We start from the raw sequence: 22,081 nt of genomic DNA on the forward strand, positions 1-22,081 counted from the left end.
TTACTGGACAATCCAATACACTATTCAGGGCTTTTCAACCCTATCTCTCCCAAGCTGCCCTCGCTCATCGTACCAGGATAACCTGAGTCTTTCATCCCTAAGTAATCTTAATAGTTACATTTATACCCTTTTGTGTTCCATAGTTTGGAAACCGCCCTTGTCATTCCTGAGGTTCTGTCTACCTGCTGAAGCACAGATGATCTGACAAACATGACCTTCAGCTTGTAACCTTTTCAATTTTATTATTGGTATCAAGTGGAAAATGTTTTTCTCAGAAAATAACAGTTATACAAGCATAATAATAAGATGGATGCTGATTACTGGAGGACCAGATCCAAAATATTGGGCCATAGGAACTGAAAGTAGGGTGAAATGCCTATGTGGATGAACCTAACTTACTTAGTTTCAAAGACATTCTTAGTGTCACTACTAAATTAATGAGGATAATTTCTTTCAATTGACCTCTTATAATTTGCTATTTTATTATTAACTTTATATTTAATTCTTATTGGACACACACACACTCACATTCATGTGCACACATGTATAGAACAATTAAAGAAAAAGAGACCATGAATTTGAATGATAACAAAGAAGGGAACATGAGAAAGTTTGTGGGGGGAGAAATTTGCCAATTAACTCCCAAATTATAACCAGATTTTTATTTCAAAATTAAAATATTTTCGGCTTTCATCCAAGAAAAATAATTAGGGTTCTATTCTTATATTGTTATGATTTTGGGAAAAGAACCACACAAAAAGAAACTGTGTTCATCATAAATAGTAACTAAATGGAGCATAGTAACTCAGGGCACAGGTGAAAAAAATGTCACCATCTTCAAAAGTCTAATCTCTGGCAATAGTTTCCCCTGTAATAAACTATCAGAGGAAAATGGCCTAATATATGGTCACATAATTAATTGGGAAAATGTTTCTTTATAGACTTTATTTTATTTTACTTAACAAAATTAATATGCTATAATTTTGTTAAAATGTACATTAACCTGGCCATTTATTAAAATATTGCATTGTAATAGGATAATACTTGATGGTTAGTAGTCACTTTCCAAACCATAATGTAGATGGCTTAGCCTATTTATGTCATGTATTCTCCAACACATACTGTTATATTTATACTATTTAACAAGAGAATCAGATTTAAAAATAACACCAGTTAATACTTCTGAGATCATACGTCAAAGTACTACCTAAAAGTAAAGTAATAGGAGACACTTTGATGGAAGAAATGAAAATATTTAAGAACAGGGCATTTTTCAAGTAAAAAAAAGTGTTAAAAATCATTAAACAACGAACAACTGAAGGACAAATTCAGGGCGAAAGTGGAAGGGAAGGGAAGAGCATGCATTGCAGAACCCAGGTTAAAGAAAGAGCTGGAGCAGACGGTCACATAGACACTACAGCGCATAAGAAATACATGACTTAAGAACCCAGGTTAAAGAAAGAGCTGGAGCAGACGTCACATAGACACTACAGCGCATAAGAAATACATGACTTAAGCACAAACTCACCAGTCTGAGAGGAAATGCAAAGTAAAACAAAGAAATCCATTTTTGCATATTAAATTTAATTACTTTAAAATTTAATTTACATAAGAAGCAATAAAATGGTGTTTTCATTAGAGTATAAATTGGCCCAAACTTCCTGTAGAAGAATTTGGTGCACTAATATTTGCTTATATTGTTTTAATAATCCATCATGAAAAATAATAATAAATGCTAGGATAATTATTTTGAGGTTTTTCAAAACATTGTAACAATTTCTTTAAGGGTAAAACTGAAGAAGCAAGATCAATATAATGACAAAGAATTATTAAATTATTATATAGCCATCAATTAAATACAATGCATATTTTGAATTACATTTAGAAAGATCAGAGGGCTGTACAGAAAAATATTCAATTTCACTCTAACAAGATAAAAATTTTTATAAATAGCATTATCACAGCTCTGGAAAAAATTAAATATACATTTAAATCTATATTACAGTATAGGAGGAAAGGGTTGGAAGAAATAAATTTTTTTCCTAAGTATTTGTGGGATAGTTACCTGAATGTCTGCAAAAGCCTTATTACATCTACAACCAGAAAAGCTAGAGTCTACTAGAGCGGTTCACTGTGTTTTTAAAATGTGTGTACCTAGGTCTGGCATTTCTTCTTCATCTTCTACAGGCCACACCCATTCCTGCTGCAGAGATTTTCCTGACAGATCTTCCTGTAGAATTCTCTTATTCCTTTCTGAGTTCTTTCCTGCTCTATACCCCACTGTGGACTAAATTGTGACACCAAAATCCCTATGCTGAAGTCTTACCCCTGAGTGATGGTATCTGCAGATGGGGCTTGGAGAGGCAATTATATTTGAAGGGTGGGACCCTCGAGGAGCAATAAGTTCACTCAGAAAATGAGTTATCAGTGCACACTGAAGAAACTTAGAGAAGGTGCCTCGCTGTGAGCTAGGGGTGTCTCTACTAAAGACAACCGTGTTGGTACTCTGACTGGAGACTTTGGCTTCTACTATTGTACAAGAAAGAAATGAATGTTTGCTGTTTAAGACTCACAGTCTATAACACATTGCTAGGGTTGTCTGACTAACGCATGGCTTTAGATCAAGTGGGATTAAGCACTCAGATTTGGAGAGGGGCAGTTTCCCTATCTATAACCTGATACATGGCCTGCAGTGTAAACAGTACCCATGCCTTGGGTTTGTTACATTGTGATTGAGAGGCTCAGCTCCATGTCTTCCTCTTCTTTCGATAAGTTCCTCCTGGAACTGTTCCCTACTCATGAAAGTACCGAACAATTCATCGCCATCACTGTTTGTTTTCAGGTTCTCCAAGTTAGCCTTCGAGCACTGCGTAAACTGTATGGCTCCAGGGAAATTACAGTCCTCAAAGGTCTTACTCTACTTGGGGGTGTTGCTGTTCTGGTCCTCGGGGCATGAGCTGATGACAATGGCTATCTTTTGAGCAGTGCATTTAGTTCAGTTTCTAAGATTGCAGCAGCCACACAGCAAGGGTGGCCTCCATCAGCCAAGCAAAACCCAGTTTCTACTTGCAAGCTGAGCTTTCATATCTCCCTTCCTGACCTTGCATGTATTATTTTGAATATAATGTATTTTTAAATTGCTGCACCATTTTAAATATGTAAGGGAGAGCTGAATTAAATATTATTTGTGGCATACCCCGCCTTGCAAAGGGCCTCTAAATCTGATCCCTTATATCAGGTCGATGCCTAAATCCCATTACTTGAGATTGCAAATGACTATGTTTGCAAAATCGTGAATGCACATTTGGAGACAGCATCCAAAATTCAGCCTATAATGTTAACTTTGTTTGAAAAGATCTTGATTTTCCAGGAAACAATCTCAAGGCTCTCTGCCCATTCCTTAACTCTGTCTCTGTTGGGGATAATGCATTAATACCTTAAGAATGACTCAGCAGTTGGTACTTCAGGATCATAATCTACACCCAAGATAAATTCTTAGCTGAATAAAAAGAGACTGGTTTTGAAGCATGTTATAGGCTACATTCTAGAGCAGTGGTTCTCAACCTTCTTAATACTGTGTTCTTTTAATACAGTTATCATTTTGTGATGATTCCCAACCAGAAAATTATTTCGCTGCTTATTTCTAACTCTTATTTTGCTACTGTTATGAATCATAATATAAATATTTGATATTTGACCCATGGTTCTAGAACAATGAAATCAACAGAGTTTAAATTTAGATGATAGGGGTAAGCATTCATTCTAGCCAGATTATTTTCAGGCATTTATTCCCTACTTCCACTTCCTGATTCTTCTACATTTTTCACACCACAGCTGTCATGTGACTAAGATGGGTGTCTGGAACATGGATAAATGAGATTCTTGTGCTTTAATTGAAAATCATACTTTTCAGAATGGGTAGGTGTGCATATGGCTCCATCTATATCTATCTATCTATCTATCTATCTATCTATCTATCTATCTATCTATCTATCTGTGTGTGTGTGTTTGTATACAATCAAAAATATTAGAAAAATTTTAATTATGCTGTCAAAGGTAAAATAATAGAAGACAGAAAACAGGATTACTATAGTAAGTGAGTCTCATTCACACCAAGAACATAGTTCTAAGTCTGTTAACTAAATTTCAAACTCCATAGAGTCTGAGAGTCAGGTAAATGGAACACCCAGTCATGATGATATTTCTATTTGGGAAGACCAGAACCAAACGGTTGGCCTAATGCAACATCTACATTTGACATCAAAGAGAATATAGTGCTAGACACAAGTAGTGTATGAACAAAGAACAGTATATGTGAGCAGAAGTCTAAGTTCATACCCTAAAATACACACTCAAGAACCAATTGTCTGGCTGTAGCAAATTACCACCAACTAAACCCAAAAGAAAAGTTAAGTTTCTCTGGGTCAGGATTGTGGAATCATACACAAAGTACCTCTCATAAGTTTCTCTCAAACTATCAGCCAGGATTTCTGTATCACAAGAAGGCTTGGCTGGTGAGGGGTCCACTTCCCAGCTCATTCATACATCTGAGAGTAGCATTCAGTTTCCAGTTAGCACTGAACTATTCATCTGACAGCCCAGTTCCTTACAAGCTGTGGAACAACTTCAGTTCCTTGGAATATAACCCTCCTCAGAGTACAAAACAACATCATGACTTGCTCTGAGCAGGCTGGCATGAAAATACGCACAAGATGAAAATCACTGTCTTCTTGTAATCTAATCTCCATGGAGAAATCTCATCACCTTCGCCACATTGTGCTCACTAGAAAGTCACTACACTAAACCTAGCCTGCACTAGGAATGGGGGGGAAAGACAGATTACCAGAAGGCAGAAATCAATTCATGGAGGCATACTGAAGGCTGTGTGCCACAAGGAGGAAGCAACTAGCTACAAATAAGCTCATATTACTATATGACATAGGTTGGAATATATAGAAAACAAAAACAAACAAACAAAAATAAAATCCCTGTGATTTCTTTTTTTTTTTTTTTTTTTTTTTGGTTTTTTGAGACAGGGTTTCTCTGTGGTTTTGGAGTCTGTCCTGGAACTAGCTCTTGTAGACCAGGCTGGTCTCGAACTCACAGAGATCCGCCTGTCTCTGCCTCCCGAGTGCTGGGATTAAAGGCGTGCGCCACCACCGCCCGACAATCCCTGTGATTTCATTAAGATTTGAAGGACAAGTTTTAAATGCTAGAAATATATTTTTTTTTCATATCACTGCTTCCTCCCTTAAAGAATACTCCATTTTGGCCTGTTTTGATTTCCTCTTCTTCGCACTGACCCTGGTGGTCTTCAGAAAGAGATAAAAAGTAATGTGGGAGTTCCCTCTGTGTGCTCTGATTACCATTAATTAATAAAGAAACTGCTTTGGACCTATAGCAAGGCAGAACTTAGGTAGGCAGGGAAAGCTAGGCTGAATACTGGGAGGAAGAAGGGCAGAGTCAAAGAGAAGCGATGGAGTCCCAGGAGACAGACACTGGGAACATTACCCGGTAAGCCACTGCCACGTGGCGATACAAAGATTAATAGAAATGTGTTAAATTAATATGTAAGAGTTAGCCAATAAGAAGCTAGAGCTAATGGGCCAAGTAATGATTTAATTAATACCATTTCTGTGTGATTATTTTGGGGCCTCCTCCAACAAAAAAGTAGTATAGGACAATTTGCAACATACTTTAGACATGGATCCCAGTACATCTGTCCTTCTACACCAGTCACCCTTGAGCCTATAACAGTCACCATTCAGGCATCAGGACAGATCTAACAGCAATCTTTGAGATCCCATAATATGTATCATCTAGAATGTCTACATCAACTGACATCTTAAAGGACTTAATTCTCAAGACCAGTCCATGTTATAATCCAAATATATTTAGATAAATACAGCAGAGTTGAAGTCCCTATCATCTCAGGGTTTAATTATTTGTTAGAATTTTTCCTATAGTGACAATGAAGAATGTCTTGCCATTTGCCATTTCTGGAAATAATAAAGGGAGATACACAGAGAGCATGCCAGATATTCTTTTATCATTCCACAAGATGATACACAGAGGTTCTATAAAAAAAAAAAATCAGAGGCACTAGGAGGCCAGTCCAGGTACACAGAGTACTAGAAAGCTAGTAATACTTGTGTGATCTCATTGAAAAAAAGGTGCCCACAGATGGTTAACAGCCACGAAAAGTGCAGGACCAAAGAGATAAAGGTGTGAACAGTGTTTCCATTTGATTCACAGAAAAGAAAAGACAAAAACAATCCTCCTACTGCATAATTTGCCCCGTTGTTCAGTATCTTCCATAGGAATCACTCACAGCCCAGTGGAACACAGCAACAGAATGAGAAAACCCAACAGGCAAACTTCCCACTTGACTCTAACTGCCCACATAGAGGCTAAGAGGAGCAGAGAGGAAACATCAAGATACTTCTTCTTATGTGCTCTTGCAAATTCCCATTTCTGCACATCTGGGTTGATGAAGAGCACCTGTTGTCCTGCTACCAAGTGAATGAAATAATTGCTGGAAAACAAAGAGCTTTTGAGTAGCTGCCTCTCTTCCTGAAGCATGACTGATGGTTAGGTCATCCTACCTCAGAAGATTCCTAGGTGACCTCTTTTTTGGTAATCTGTTTAGATAATCTGTTTTTATTTTGGAGTGCTATTGTACCTCATATTGCATCCTATTCTACCAGAATGAGGGCTCAGCTAATGCAGGAACTCATAAAGCACTTCCTCAGCCATTCCAATAATCACCATTGCAGCACTTTTGGTAGAGACCAACTCTGGAATTCAGTGTGCATCCTCTTTCCCCAGATTTCTCCCTAAGCCTCATCAACTGGAGGTTGCATGAGTAAAGCTCACATTCATGAGTATCTACCCCTCAGTCAACGTTCAAGCTATAAAGAGAAATATTTGGAGAATATTTCTTATGTATCATGCTATCATCCTATGCCCAAAAGCTACAAATTAAAAATCTCCCCGACTTTAATTTCAATATATGCCTTTACCACATCTCTTCCAACCAATGTGCCCTGCCATCCTCAATACCACACACGGAAGCTCTCCCCTAAAGCAGCTGTAGAACAGCTCCTGGTTTGGTTTCATTTTTGTCACTTCATAAGAACATTAATGAAGAGTGATGAAAATTATATCGTGCTTGTCATGTGGAATCTGGGCTTTAAATAGATCCACTGAGCTGTTATCAAATTCCCATGAGCACACAGCCCAATCATACATGGAATTCACATTTATGCACCCACAAAACAATGAATAACTAATGGGGTCATCCTCAAAAGACTGGTGATGAATACAGTACTTAAAATTCTTACTAGCCTTAAGTACAAATACTTAGAGATATCTAGCGCACAAACTAAATACCTAAAGCACACACCTGAAACTGTCAAGTGTTCCAATGTTAAATATTTTCCCTTTCGGTGACTTTATGAAACAAGACAAACACTCTTCCAATGCATGCATGTGGGAAACATGGACAAATAAAGAACATTAAGGCCAAAGTTTGTTTTTCATCAAGAGAAATACACACTTCTAATTTTCTCAAAGAGGTAGAAGATATGCCTACCACATACACCAACCACATGCTCTCAAAACAAGTCATTAAAAACCTTAGATAACTTTGGATTCTATCTTTGGTGGGAACAAAAACAGTCAGAAAACTATGAGCTCTTCCTCCGTGACTCCTATGCCACATAAAAGAATAATCACAGCAATTACACGTCAGAAGGAAGAGAAGTGATAATTACAAAAATGAAACGCTCAGCTATCACTTGGCTAGCCAGCACGGACACTAACTTTTATATTTCCCCATGGGGGCAGATGTGAAAGAAGCACAGAGTGGAGCATGGAGGAAATGCAATTATCAGGACCTCGGGATTTATTCTGTCTACTCCACAAAAGGAAGGAGTGGAGGGGCAGCAGCTGGAATATTCTCTCTGGATCTTTGCAAAAGAAAGGAAAATGCCGTTCTCTGTCTACTCGCTTCCATTCTGCAACGATGGTGTGGATCATGCTCTCTGCTCTGCTTTCTCCCTCCTTGGCCAACTGCATCACCAAGTTTATTCCCAAAACAGCACAGGGATTTTGTTTTTCTCTTTCCTTGAATAATGACATTCTGAGAAATTGGTTCGTTTCGGCTGAGCATATACTGCTACAGTATCAGAGGACCCAATATTTCCTTTTTCTGTCTTAGTCTACTGTGAAAGATTAATAGTTCCAAAGATGAACAAAATAATAGTTATAACAAGAATTACAGATGAAATAACACTTGGTCTGCAAGAGGCAAAAATAGCAAAGGGCAGATCAGGTGTTGAGTAAGAGCAATTCAATTTCCTCTTCTAGCTCCACTGAACTCTGCACAGTAGGACTTAGTGGGCTGCTAGCCTATGCATGGGCAATTACTTCTGTAATTCTAGACATAGTTTTGTGGATACAAAGGAGAGCTGCTTGTTTGTAAGGTGGTTAGTGTGACTCTTCATGTGTCCAAGGTAGCTATAGTACAATCATCACCATCTCCAACTTATACAGACGTGAAGGGCATAAATGACAACCATGTGGCTTTTTAAGGGAAACTAGAATAAGACATTTGAAATAAGTTGTAAATAGGTAGTGCTTTAAAATGCTTTATTTTTTATTATTTTTAATTAAGCATATGATTTAAGGTATTATATATGTTGCCCAAGGCTTTCTCATCCCTATTTCTGTATCTATTGTTTCTGCTGAAGTAAGCAAGATTGAAGAATCTCACAATTATCGGGAAGTGTATAAGACAAATACTGAATTTGCTATAATATAGTAAGATAGTGTGCATGATTAAAAGAACATTAGTTAATAAAAACACTTTCTGATTAGAAGGAAGGGCTAATTTCCTTTTCAAAACATGAATTCACTTACAGAAGCATTTTACAACATATGCCCTATGGAGAGACTTCTAAAGTATCCATCAGTAGGGATATAAGAAAGACTCTACTGGCTTCATGACAGCATGATGCTTCAGTTAGAGTTCCTTCCTTCTTCTCTATCCTAACACAGTCACAAGTCTGGAGACATAGCATTTCAAAGTTGTGACCTAAACTTACTTGACTGCAGAAATTCCTATGAAAAGACACAAATTGGATAGAATTTTTTTTGTAGAGGACATCTTTGGCAAACAATGTTTTGCAGCACAGGTCCATAAAACATGTACATTTCCAACATGACCAGAGCTTGGTTTCCGACCAAGAGCACCTGGTCGTGAACTTTCTCTATTTCAGTGCTTTGCAAAGTAAATGCACACAAGAATTGCCAAGGAATGGTGTTCCAATTCCATAAATCCTGATGTGGCCTCAGACTCTGCACTTCTAACAAATTAATGCTGCTGGTCCATGAACTCTTTTGAACAGCAAAGAACTCAGAGGCATTTATCCCTTAGAATGGAAGGTGCCCAGAATTGCTTGGGTCACTTTGTTATCTCATTCTTTGTCTTTATCTAAGGGATGTTGAATGTTGGTACCAAAGATGCTTACCAGTAAAACCTGTTGGGTGTGATGCGCTCGTGCACGAGTTGCCATCGTCTTCCAAAGTCCATCGAGCTGTAAAGCTGAAAGACAGTGAAGCAAGGAATAAATTGAGTAAGTCAGTGGCCAAGCGTGCATATGAGCACAAGTGTGCCCCATTCCACCACAGATACCTCCTGTCCAATTTCAACAGCAGAGTGCCAGCACATCCAAGCAGACACCCCATTTACAGATAAAAATACAAGAAAGTTATTGTTCCTTGTTTATCATGGTGTTTTCTTTCTCATTTTGTTGTTAAGTGACTGATGCTTTTGCTCTGAGTATAAAGGCAAGTCATTTTTTTTTTTGCCTTAAATCTATTACTCAATCCTTACATGTAGGACTCATCCTGAAGAATGTGGTGATAGGAAACAGGTGGGTTCTACACTCTTAGGGGAAAGGTTCATGTATGTAAAAATGTTCACCAGTTGCTATCTGGTGACAATAATATATTCAATATATTAATTCAAGCTAATAATATATCCAAATACTGTACTCCTTGACTTCTTTGTGATTTTGACATAACATAGGTTAATATGAAGTGGAACTCTTTAATGCCACCAGAAATGCCAAGATGATGACAATCCCACGCCTTGACAAGATAACAAGAATAAACCTATCTTAGAAAATTGCCCTCATCCAACCAAGGCCACCACAAATGTGGCATTCTTCACAAACAAGATAGATAGATAGATAGATAGATAGATAGATAGATAGATAGATAGATAAACAGACAGACAGACACAAAGATAAAATTCCATGACAATACTGGCCTCCACATCTCTTCTTTCTCATCTCTTATTTTTACTTTGCACTTATCATAAGGAAAACATAGTATACATTTAAGATTTATCTACTTTAGTTGTATTTATATGACTTTAATACAAACAAAATGCCTGTGAAATATCCATTGCATTAACAATAATTTAAAAATAGAAACAGGCAGGCCACAACATAGCAACTTGTGGAAGAAAACAAAAATCTAGATGATCTCCAGGACTCTGGGATAAATCATAAAGAATCTCAAGCCTGACTAGGATAGTCAGATTCCATATCCATTTATGATATGGGTGTAGTCTTACTCTTTATGACACATTAAGGGTGGGTCAACAACTTGGAAGAAACTAACTATGACTCACTATCACACAGGTGAATTAAAACATAAAACTGAATAAAAATGACAAGGAATAATGACCATGATAGTATTAATAATTCCACCATGTTGTGCTTTTCAGTATACCAGACACATCTTAAATGAAAGCTAGACGGTGATTAGTAACGCCAACCCCTGCTCATCACCATTCTCTGCTCCATCAAAACAGACATGATCATCCCATCCGTGATTTCTCTGCTGCATTTACTATGTGCCTCACGCTATTGATGGTTGGCAGGCTTCTCCTTCTGAAAGGCAGGCTGTCACAAGGGCGGAGTTTATATGCTTCAGTCACCTGTGTGTGACAGAGTGCTTTTAGGGTGGCCTGACACTCAACACTCAAGACTATTTTCTGAAACTCAACCTTGGAGAAGTTGAATTTGGGTTAAAGGGTCCAGAACTTAAATTTTCCAATGACCAGTACAATGCCCCTTCTAAGAATTTGGTATTTAATCAGTCATGAGAGTTATATTTTGGGAAGGGTACACACACAATTTTATTGGTGGAGAAATCAGAGGGATCCAACCTTGAAGCAGATGGCCCTTAATGTACAGAAATAACAGTGTGTGCATTAAAATCCCCAAACAGCACCCCTGCTAGCTCTCACCTGGAGACTTTGTTCCCCAGAACCTCACTATCAGGTCATGTGGCCATGCTCCAAGTCCATTTTCTCATAGTACTTATGGTAATCTAAAAATGTCTGTGGCATTCAGAACAATCTTGGCCAATTTATGTAGCACCATGAAATATATGATTTTCTATTAATAGAATTAATTACTTCCATAAACTTATATAAACATGTAAATTGATATCATCGATATGTACTTCTGTTCTCAAAATAGCATGTAAGATACTCATTGGTATATACTATCAATTCCATCTTGTATCTGAAGGAATCAACTTTTGATGCTGAAGGTTACTGAAGCAACCGCACAGAAAAGCAGAATGTCCTTCCTGATTCAACTGATCTTGTCCCTGCCACAGCACACCAACTCTACAGCAGGTCTCACAGTGTTTATGCAAAATTTGCTCTCCCTCCATGACTAAGCACTAATTCCTATGCCTCCAATCCTCTGTGTAGAGAAAATAGGCAAAACCAGTCCCTGCTACTCCTGTGCTCCTTTATGTATTAAAGCAATATTGACTTTAAACTAGTAAGTTATACAACATATAACAGCAAATCTTACTATTTTGTTGAAAAATAATTATTATATACATTATTTGTTTAAAATGTCCAATGGGATATTTTTAAGTGTGTTTAGGTTGTGAAATGATCAAAATATGTTCAATAAACCCATTACATCAAGTTACCATTTGCATAGTAAAATACTTAAAATCTACTTTTCTAGAAATAATGAAACACGGAATGCATTTATGTCACTATTTTGGGAAACAGATCATTAGAACTTACTTTTTCTGTACAGATGAATGTCTCCCTTTGGTTAAACCTCTTGGTCTGTGCTGGCCATCTACTCTCAGCTAGTCTTTGAGGCCAGCTCAAGATTCCCTAAATCAATGACATTGTATGGAGTTCCTGTTCTTCACATAAAATTCTTTAAAAATCAAATATGTAACTCTTCTAAGAATACATACAGGTATGCCATGTGGTAGGCAAACTGGTACTGAACACGCCACCCCCCCACACACACACACTTGCACACATGGAAAGATAGACCTAAATTATTGACGGCAGTAGAAATGAAACAGAAAGATTTCATGAAGAAATAAATCCTCAACTGGCCCTTTAGGATGGCTAACACAAGCAGCTAGGAAGTCGGACAGATTTATGAAGGAGAAAAAACAATAAGAGCAAAGGGACCAAAATGACCAATGTCCGAAACTTGGCTTATTGAAAAATACTTAGATTAAAGAAGGGAAAAATACTTAGATTAAAGAAGGGGTGTGATGACTGTTGCTGGCTAAAAGGAGCTAGCCTTTTTTCCACCCACCTAACTTCTATCTTTTTATAAACTAGATTATATCTATTTTTTGTTTCTATACAGTATCTATTTTCATATGGAGATGAGATAGAGAGGTTTTGTGAGGACCAGACCAGTAATTGGGAAGAAGGTATAAATATACCTCATTGCAAGAACTGACTTTTCCAAGTAGGGCTTCAAGAAGTAACTTCCTTCCTTCCCATGGCAGATGTCTATGGGCCAGATTGAAGATGTGTGTCCGCTAATTCAGGAGGCTCCTTAATGAGTGTCATAACTGTACTAATAGGAATTAGAACAACTAATATATAGGAATATAGGAATTAGTAGAAATTTTTCCTTTGTCAGGCTTGTGTCTAGCATAGCAAGGAAATGACTATGCCGTGTCTTCCCCCACTGACAAGTCAGACAAAGACCAAGAGGTTCTCTCTGACATGCTGCAGTCTCTACCCTTAGGGGAGGTTATCAGTCCCTCTGCTACACGGGTCTTCTGGGAGGACAGTACTTTCCAGGACCCATTCTTCAGGGAAGTATGCCTCCTCTCATCACATGACCTTCCTATCATAAAAAGAACGAGCAGTACTGGCCCCTCCCTTGTCTCTGTTTTGCTTTTTCAGCTTTTCATCTTGACTGATGGGGAAAAAATTAGATTGAATTTCTGCCTATGGGCAGATTCAGATGAACAGAAAGAACAGGGTCCCATTCATTAAAGGCCTGGACTTAGTTACCTTCTCTCTCAACGTAAAGTGAGTTGCTGAGTCTTAAATGTACTTTTATTCTACCGTAAGACAAGCCTTTCCAGCCTCTTCATTCAGAGACTTGCTCATCCTCTGCATTTAATTATCCACACACGCATCCGTTTATTCACAGAAAGCCTGCGAAACAAATATCATACTGCTGGCACTCAACTAAGAGCTAGGTGACAAAGACGAAAAGCATGATGGCCAGTAGATGACAAAATTACATGTTAATTATACTGTCCTGAATTGTATGTCATCTCTGAGAAACTATTGGAAAAGTAGGATTTTCTTCTTTGTATCTTCTTCACTTATTAGGAAGCCCTGTGACTCTTATAATTAAAACTGTAACTTCTAAAAAAAGGTGAAATAGTGATTTTGCAAAACAAAGTCTAAGAAGAACATTAATGGTATGAAAACATTCATGATATACTATTTAAATACACAATGTTTACTCAAAATATACTAGAACGAATAAGTCAAAACTATTATCAATGGCCATCTCTAGATTATAGGTCAATGAATAATCTCTCTCTCTCTCTCTCTCTCTCTCTCTCTCTCTCTCTCTCTCTCTCGTGTGTGTGTGTGTGTGTGTGTGTAACCATCATTTTTAGTTATTTTGTAGTGGATGCATATTATACTTCAGCAATCATGTAAGTATGTTTTATTCTACATATATTTTATACAGAAAGGTTTATTACAATAAACATACTATGTATTTTTATTCTTAAAATTAAGAATTAAAACCAAGCTTTTTTTTTCATGAGGTAGCTAGAATTAGACATCACAGGACATTTCCCACAGAACAGCATTTCCCCTAAGCTGTCATACATGGTGGTGCACTCTTCATTGGATAAGCAGCATCAACTCACAGGGTACTTACATAATCGACATTTTCATCTTTAAATTCCCCGAACAACATTAAAATATAAGGTGTTTTGTAAATAGTAAAAACACTTAACTCAAACCTTTCTGTAAAGTGCTACATATGTGAAACCATATTCTCTTTTATATTCTACTTCATGCTACCTCCTGACAATAACATCATCCCTAGATATCACTGGAGATCAGATGATTTTTTTTCCTATATTTAAGATGTGTGTATGTGTAAAATTCTTTTTCCTATCTTTGCTGTATCAAGATACAGATATATAATTAAATGGCTTCACATTTCCTAACAAACACCTAGTAACAATAATAACAGTAACAACAACAAAAACAAAAAACAACACACTCCAGAATGAGGCATCGGCGAAGCTGGAAATATGGAAGAACAAGCTCTTTTCCTTATTGATTCAGTTATTAGTTCCCTAGTTATATCCTCCTGCCAGGGAATGGCATCTGAGAGCTGATGAACTAAAGAGGCAATTTAATCAACAGAATCTTCTGTGGGGAGAGCAGCAGGTTATACCTGGAATTTAAATTCAATAAAATAATGCCAGATCTCTAGAAGTATCAAGTATATAGTATTACTATAAGCTGACAGAGCGACATGGCGAAGTCCTCTATTGCCAGTGTATGGAAAGGTTATTTCTATGTGCAAATAGGGTCTTTGCAGATGCAATGAGGTAAAATTCAGATAATTATGGTGACTCCTTATCCATGTGCCTTGTGTCCACCTATGGGAAAGACAGCAGCCCATGGAGGACAATGGAAAGTCACAGAGAGGGATCATCACATGAAGACAGACGGTCAGAGGAAAGCAACTGTAAGCCTCTGATGACTGACAAATCACTAGACACTAGCAAAGGGAAAGGCAGAGGAGGGATCCTCGGTAGGTTTGGAACTCCACCAATGTCTTGATTTTAGAGTTCTACCCTCCAGCGACACGAGACAATAGGTTTCTGTGGCTGTAATCTCATGGCTTGCGGTGTTTTGTTGTGTCAGTTCTAGGAAAGTACCGCAGGCATCGCATACCAAGGGAGCAGGCGGCTGGAAGGAGAGCATGATCACATCTCGATGCATCTCTGCAGCTGCCTAGTTCTGCTGAGGCCTTAGCTACATGGGCGAGTGTCTGGTTTAGAGTCAGATTGTTGTCTCTGTGATGGAAAGACATACACTCATCATTTATCTGTGCCATGGATTTTCAGAAATCCTGAACCCCAAAGGCATTTTCTAAGAACGCTGGATTGATAGTAATCAGGAGGAAATAACAAACATAGTCACTAGAGGCAACAGAATATGTGTTTTCAGAGGAAAATTTGGTGTCAGGTCAGCTTCCCTCCAGACAACTGAGAAGGAAAGGGTAGATTAGAACACATCCATTATAGAAGGTCTCAGTTACAGGAAGTCTATGCTCGATGTTTAAATGCTCACAAAAGTCTACAGAATTTAGGTGACTTATACTTATGAAAAATGTTGTCTCTGAAATAAAATAAGCAAGCTAGGTGGAAAGGTCAGTGGCAGGGGGATTCTCTAAAATTTACAAAACCACTGGGTCCCTTCCCATCAACTCTAAATCAATCTCTGTGTGTCTCTGTCTCTGTCTCTGTCTGTCTGTCTGTCTGTCTGTCTGTCTGTCTCTCTCTCTCTCTCTCTCTCACACACACACACACACACAACACACACACAAAATGCTCTCTGCCTTTTTCTTTGGTAGCACAAAGGTAAGTGTGGGAGGGTTTGGCTAGCCAATAAGGGGCTGCATGGAGAAGCACTGGATACAGCAATGTTTGTAGAAAACAGAGAGAATTCAGGACCACATAGCTCCAGAGGGCCATTTCCAACATGTGCCTCTACTTGCAGCATCAAACAATCTCTCAAGAATCTTTGGTTTCACTGTCAGTGAGGACAAACCCCATGCAACACTCCCTCAAGTTTTAGAGGACAGACTGACCACAGCCTTTGTTCTCAGTCCTTGGGAGACAGATATTTTCCTCTTGAAGACATCCATCTCAAAGAGACATACGCTGGTCCCTCAGCTCTGCCACTCTACACAGGGCAATGCTTTTCTTCCCTTCTTGAAGAAAGCCATTGGGTTTTGTTTTTTCTTAATCTTTCACTCTGATGGCTTCCTTTATTCACTACTTAACAAATACAAATCATACATCAATTAAGAGCCAACCATTATGTTTTTGTTGGGGGCTACATCTCTATATAAAATGTGTAAAAACCATCTGCCTTGAAGGATCTTACAATCAAGTGAAGATAAAGAACAAGGCCCTGCATCCCATAGCGCAGAGCTTGAGGGTTGTGAAAGAACAGTATTGTTATTTGTACTTGTTAGACACCGGCTCATCTTGCTGGCACTTAAGACAGAGAAAAAGATCCTTGCTTACTCCAGAGGAAGATTTTCTCATTTATATTGAAACACTGGGTCCTCTGGGCTGTCTTTTATTTTCCTGCTTTTGCTAGAGATGAAGGTTCAGAAAGAGTTTCTCTTTCCTCTCAAATTTAAGGGCAGCGCAGGGTAAAGGTGATGACAGCTGGCAGAAGGCATTTCATCTGCAACGCTGGTAAGAAGCAGAACCCATGGGGAGAAAGCCCCATCCAACACTGGGCTTAGCTATCCTTCATCTTAAAGAGAGCTGATCCAGTATCATTAGGTTTTATCATGTTTCAAGGGATCCGAAAAACTCAGATTTTTCTTTGAAGTCTTCATTTAATAATAGTTTTGAAAACAATTCAAACATCTAAAATAATTCAGCAGAAACAAGATTTGATTTGACCCAGATGACAAGATGCTGCCTCAGGGCCTCTAGTCTCATCGTCCCTGTACACTTGCCTCAATAAGTATGGTGGCTAGATTTCAGAAAATAAAATATGCAATTATCAATTAATTTGAATTTTATAAAAAAACAATATTAGTAACACTTTATGTGTACCTCATGAAATAATAGATACACACTTGGTATTTGAAATTCAAATTTAAGTCTCTTGCCAACCCTAAGAGACTTGACTCTAGAGGGGCTCACAGGTGTCCAGGGAGATGTCCCCAGCTAGTACCTTGGGCAACTGAGGAGAGGGAACCTGAAATGACCCTATCCTATAGCCATACTGATGAATATCTTGCATATCACCTTAGAACCTTCATCTGGCGATGGATGGAGATAGTGACAGAGACCCACATTGGAGCACCGGACTGAGCTCCCAAGGTCCAAATGAGGAGCAGAAGGGGGGAGAACATGAGCAAGGAAGTCAGGACCTTGAGGGGTGCACCCACCCACTGTGACAGTGGGGCTGATCTATTGGGAGCTCACCAAGGCCAGCTGGATTGGGACTGAATAAGCATGGGATAAAACCGGACTCTCTGAACATGGCGGACAATGAAGGCTGATGAGAAGCCAAGGACAATGGCACTAGGTTTCGATCCTACTTCAGGAACTGGCTTTGTGGGAGCCTAGCCTGTTTGGATGCTCACCTTCCTGGACCTGGATGGAGGGGGAAGGGCCTTGGACTTCCCACAGGGCAGGGAATCCGGACTGCTCGGGAGGGGGAATGGAGTAGGGAGAAGGGGAGAGGAGTGGGGAGAGAGGGAGAGGAGTGGGGTTAAGGGGAGAAGAGTGGGAGGAGGAGGAGGGAAATGGGAGGCGGGGAGGAGGCGGAAATTGTTTCAACAACAAAAATAAATAAATAAAAAGAAAAATTTAAAAAAAAGAAATTCAAATTTAATTGAGCATCTCATATTTTGTCTGAGAATCTCCCCCACAAAGTTTCTTTTATCCCATTTCTAAGTCTCTAGATTATAGAATGCATTCTCTTTAAATATGTATATTGTTCTTTAACATTGGAATTGTTATTGACTGAGTTAGTTGGGAATCTTAGAACTGTCAAATTATCACCTGTAGTCAGTAAATTGAGACCATTTTATTCGCCAGTCTATTTAGTATTATCTGAATACCTACTATGTGCTCAAAGCCTTACAATTCCATGTGTGATGAAACTTATGAGTAACAGAGCATTCTGATATCCTTAGAAAGTCAACACCTAGGCAGGAAGAGAGATGGGCCAGCAGGTAGGTGCTGTGCACAAGTCTCAAAAAGCAGGGAAGAGCCATGCTCAGCTTGGCCCTCTGGGATGGCTCAAAGTTGAGTCATCACGGATGAGTCGGCTTTGGCCTGAAGTGTAAGTCCCACTTCAATCTTGCAGATAACCAGGATGAAACGTTCTTATCATTAGGAGAGATGCTAGAAATAAAACAAAAAGATGATGTCATTCCCTCCAAGAGTACAGTTCACTTGGCCCAGATCGCCATGCATTGATCCAAGGGCCAGACCTCAATGATAAAGCATAGATGGAAAGAGATCCAAAGGACATGGTCTAAAGGATTCAAGAGGAAGGGAGGGAGACACCACGACAAAAACAAGCTGTGAGGGTGTAAGAGACTTGGAGACTGGCTTTAGAGTGAGGGAGACTAAAACAGGGGGGTAATGTAAGCTGGTTTATTTATCATAAACACAAAAAAGCAAATTATAATTATAGAGTCAAGGAAATGCTTTTAGAGAAAACGTCATAAAATCTGAAAGAAGCTGGGGTGGAGGTGGTGGCAGGGTATCCTATAGATAAAACAAACAATTCCATATTTAGCACTTCTCGTGGCTTTCCATCAAAGCATACCTAAACACCAAAGGAAATAAGGTATTCCACGAGGCATCTGAGGTTTGACCTTGAGCTGTTTGAACAGGCAAATGTGCCCATATCTCTCATTCTCAACCTAAAAATTCTGAGCATATTTTGCAATCTTTTCTAAAATATGCATGTGCTTAGAATCAAGTATAAAATTCTTCACAAACCTTCAACTTCCTGGATCATCTAGAAAATTATCCTTTACCTATGACATACCTATTTCAGTTCTTCCCACACAGGGCAATATTTTTCTAGTTCTACTTTGAGGAAGAATGCCAGATACAGAACTAGGGACAGCATATCATGTCTAGAGGCAATACACATGCTTCAGACTAGCTCTCTAGGTATAACATAAGACACTAGAAGAGAAAAATCCCATCTATGATTTTGACTTCTCCAAATGCGCCCAGAAGCTACATTCAGCTGACCAGCCACATAGGACCAGAGAACCATCACTTTCAACAACTATAAGAGGCTCCGGAGATGGTCCAGACAGGCGCTTTAACACACATGGGAGAACCTGGGTGACCTGCGTAATGACACAGCTGGTTAGCTGTGAAGTGAAATTCAAAACCTAGTGGCCCAACTCTAGCTCAATGTTCATTTTACTAAACTATGATGACTTTTTTGGTAGTTGCTTGATGTTAAAAGGAAAACAAGTTCACATAACCTTGGAGGAATAATGGCTCTTTTGAGCACGCCGTGAATGGCTGACATTGTATCCTGAGTTTAGCAGCGCCTTTATTTACAAATCATTTTCACAATTCATTTCATCCTCTTTTATGCTGGAGAGTATTTTCTAGGCTAATAGTCATGTAAGACAATCCTGCAAACAATTTATGTAGTATTTACTAAAATTCATTCTTTTGTCTCCACAGTCCTATTCCCTTGACCATTTCCCTCTGCAATCAGAGTCTATTCATATTTATATATTACAATTCAGAAATGTCTCATATTAAGCCATACCCTTTGAGCAAAAAGGCTTGTTTCTCAGCGAGCTGAGATGACTGCACTGGTGTGATTCACATTCTCCTCCCTGCCTATTACCCATGTCTCCTCTTTCCTTACTGGCTTTGGCTTCATACAACGCACTACTGTTAACGTGATTTCCGCCCACTTTCCCAGCCCTCGACACTGCCCAGTTGGCCTTCACCTCTATCCCAAGTTCACGCTTGATTTTCCGTCCCGTAGGCCTCGATCGACCTAATTCTAAGCCAAGGAGAACTTACGTTTTAGATCATGTTTAATTTAAATCAATAGCTCTGCCTAAACAATAACAGCTACCTTCAGTTCAGAAGAAATGAAGAATCCACTGTTTTTGCTGAAGGAAGCACATGTCTCTGTGGAAATACAGGCATCCAAAGTTGCTTAGGTTTTTAGGAGTAAGACTGTGTCAGAAAATGTAAGTTCATTCAAATGCAAAATCCTCTGATTTTAAAGTATTTTTGAAATTAAACTATAATTGCATCTTCCCCCTTTTTCTCTCTCCAACTGTTCCCATGTGCCCCCACACTGCTCTCTCTAAAATTCATGTACTCTTGCCTATTTTTAAGTTGTTGTGATATATTTTTTCATTCCTAATTAGAAGGAAAATAGTGTGTATTTCAAAATCATTTTTTCATAACATTTTTATTGAATATTTGGGAATTTCACACATGAGCCTCAAGTGCAGTCACTTCCCAGTCCTCTCAGGTCTTCCCCCACTTTTGGGACTTCCTCCCACAAAAAAGAAAAAACAAGGAAAAATTTAAAGTATCCAATTCATGCTGTCCACGTACTCACTGGAGCATGGTCAAATTCCCTGTGGCCAGCTCCTTAAAGATAACTGAGTCCTCTCCACCTGCACGTCCACTGGAAGCCCTCAGCTCTGAAGACCTTACCACAATTTTTAAGATTCCTCTTCAATGACTATCTGTCTAGGCTGTTACATGTTGGGGTGGAGGTGGGGTGAGGGTTGTCACAGAAGCCTTCTATGCCCCTCCTTGTCAACTTAGTCTGTGTTCACCAAAACCACGAAAAATGTAGCTTCCTTACCCTTTGCAGTATGCGGGAAAATGGATCATGGGCTTATACATGGTTTCTAGCAACAGCACAGACCGAGGACATCCACATGGTCTCCAGTGCCACACATACCACAGACCTGAGCATGGTCTCCAGTGGCCGTACAGACCATGGATATCCACATGGACCCCAGCTGCAGTAGGAACACAGACCCAGACATAGCCCTCGGCAGCAGCATGGGCCTAGACAAAGTCATTTACTCAGAAGTAAAACAAAGGACAGAAAGAACCCTGCACTCCTGAGCACCTGCACTTCTGCCCACCTGCACCCCTACACACCTGTACCTCTGTACACCTGTAGCCCTGCACATCTGCACTCCTGCACCCCTGAACAATGCACTCCTGCAACCTGTACCCCTGTACTCCTGCACCCCTGCACACCTGCACTCCTGCACACCTGCACTCCTGCACCCCTGCACACCTGCACTCCTGCACCCCTGCACTCCTGTACACCTGCACCCCTGCATACCTGCACCCCTGCACCCCTGCACATCTGCACTCTTGTACACCTGCACTCTTGTACACCTGCACTCCTGCACACCTGCATTCCTGTACACCTTCACCCCTGCACACCTGAACTCCTGCATCCATGTACCCCTGAGCACCTGCACTTCTCCCCACCTACACCCCAACACACCTGTACCCCCTGCATATCTGCACTCCTGCACACCTGTACCCCTGCACATCTGCACTCCTGCACACCTGTTCCCCTGTACCCCTGCACTCCTGCATACCTGTACCCCGTATACTTGTACCCCTGCACATATGCATTCCTGCACACCTGCATCCCTGCACATCTGTCCCCCTGAACCAAGCATTTTTCCCAGGCCCACCTTTCAGCATATGTCACCTAGATTATCTGACAGAGTATAATTAATTGTGTGATACTGTTTTCTGTCCCCGTCTACTGAAGGGGAACATTGAAGCTCCATGGTATTATAAGTTTGGTCAGGATTCCTAAGGACAATTCCAGAAAAGCTGACTCCAAATTCGACAAGCATAGCGGTCTGAGCCGCCATTCGGAATGAACGAAGGATTTTAAGAAAGCAAATGAAACAGTGAAGCA

At 39.5% G+C, this 22,081-nt stretch overlaps 1 protein-coding gene across 1 annotated transcript in view; it reads right to left on the reverse strand.

Moving 5' to 3' along the window:
* The window catches only part of Sorcs3 (sortilin related VPS10 domain containing receptor 3), a 613,376-nt gene that overhangs the window by 193,872 nt on the left and 397,423 nt on the right, over positions 1-22,081 (reverse strand). Inside the window, exon 5 of the mRNA XM_057779107.1 lies at positions 9,534-9,607. Coding sequence (XP_057635090.1) covers positions 9,534-9,607 — 74 coding nt within the window. The remainder of the gene's footprint in view (positions 1-9,533; positions 9,608-22,081) is intronic.

The sequence above is a fragment of the Chionomys nivalis genome, chromosome 8 (assembly GCF_950005125.1).
Source record: "Chionomys nivalis chromosome 8, mChiNiv1.1, whole genome shotgun sequence".
Taxonomy (NCBI): Eukaryota; Metazoa; Chordata; class Mammalia; order Rodentia; family Cricetidae; genus Chionomys; species Chionomys nivalis.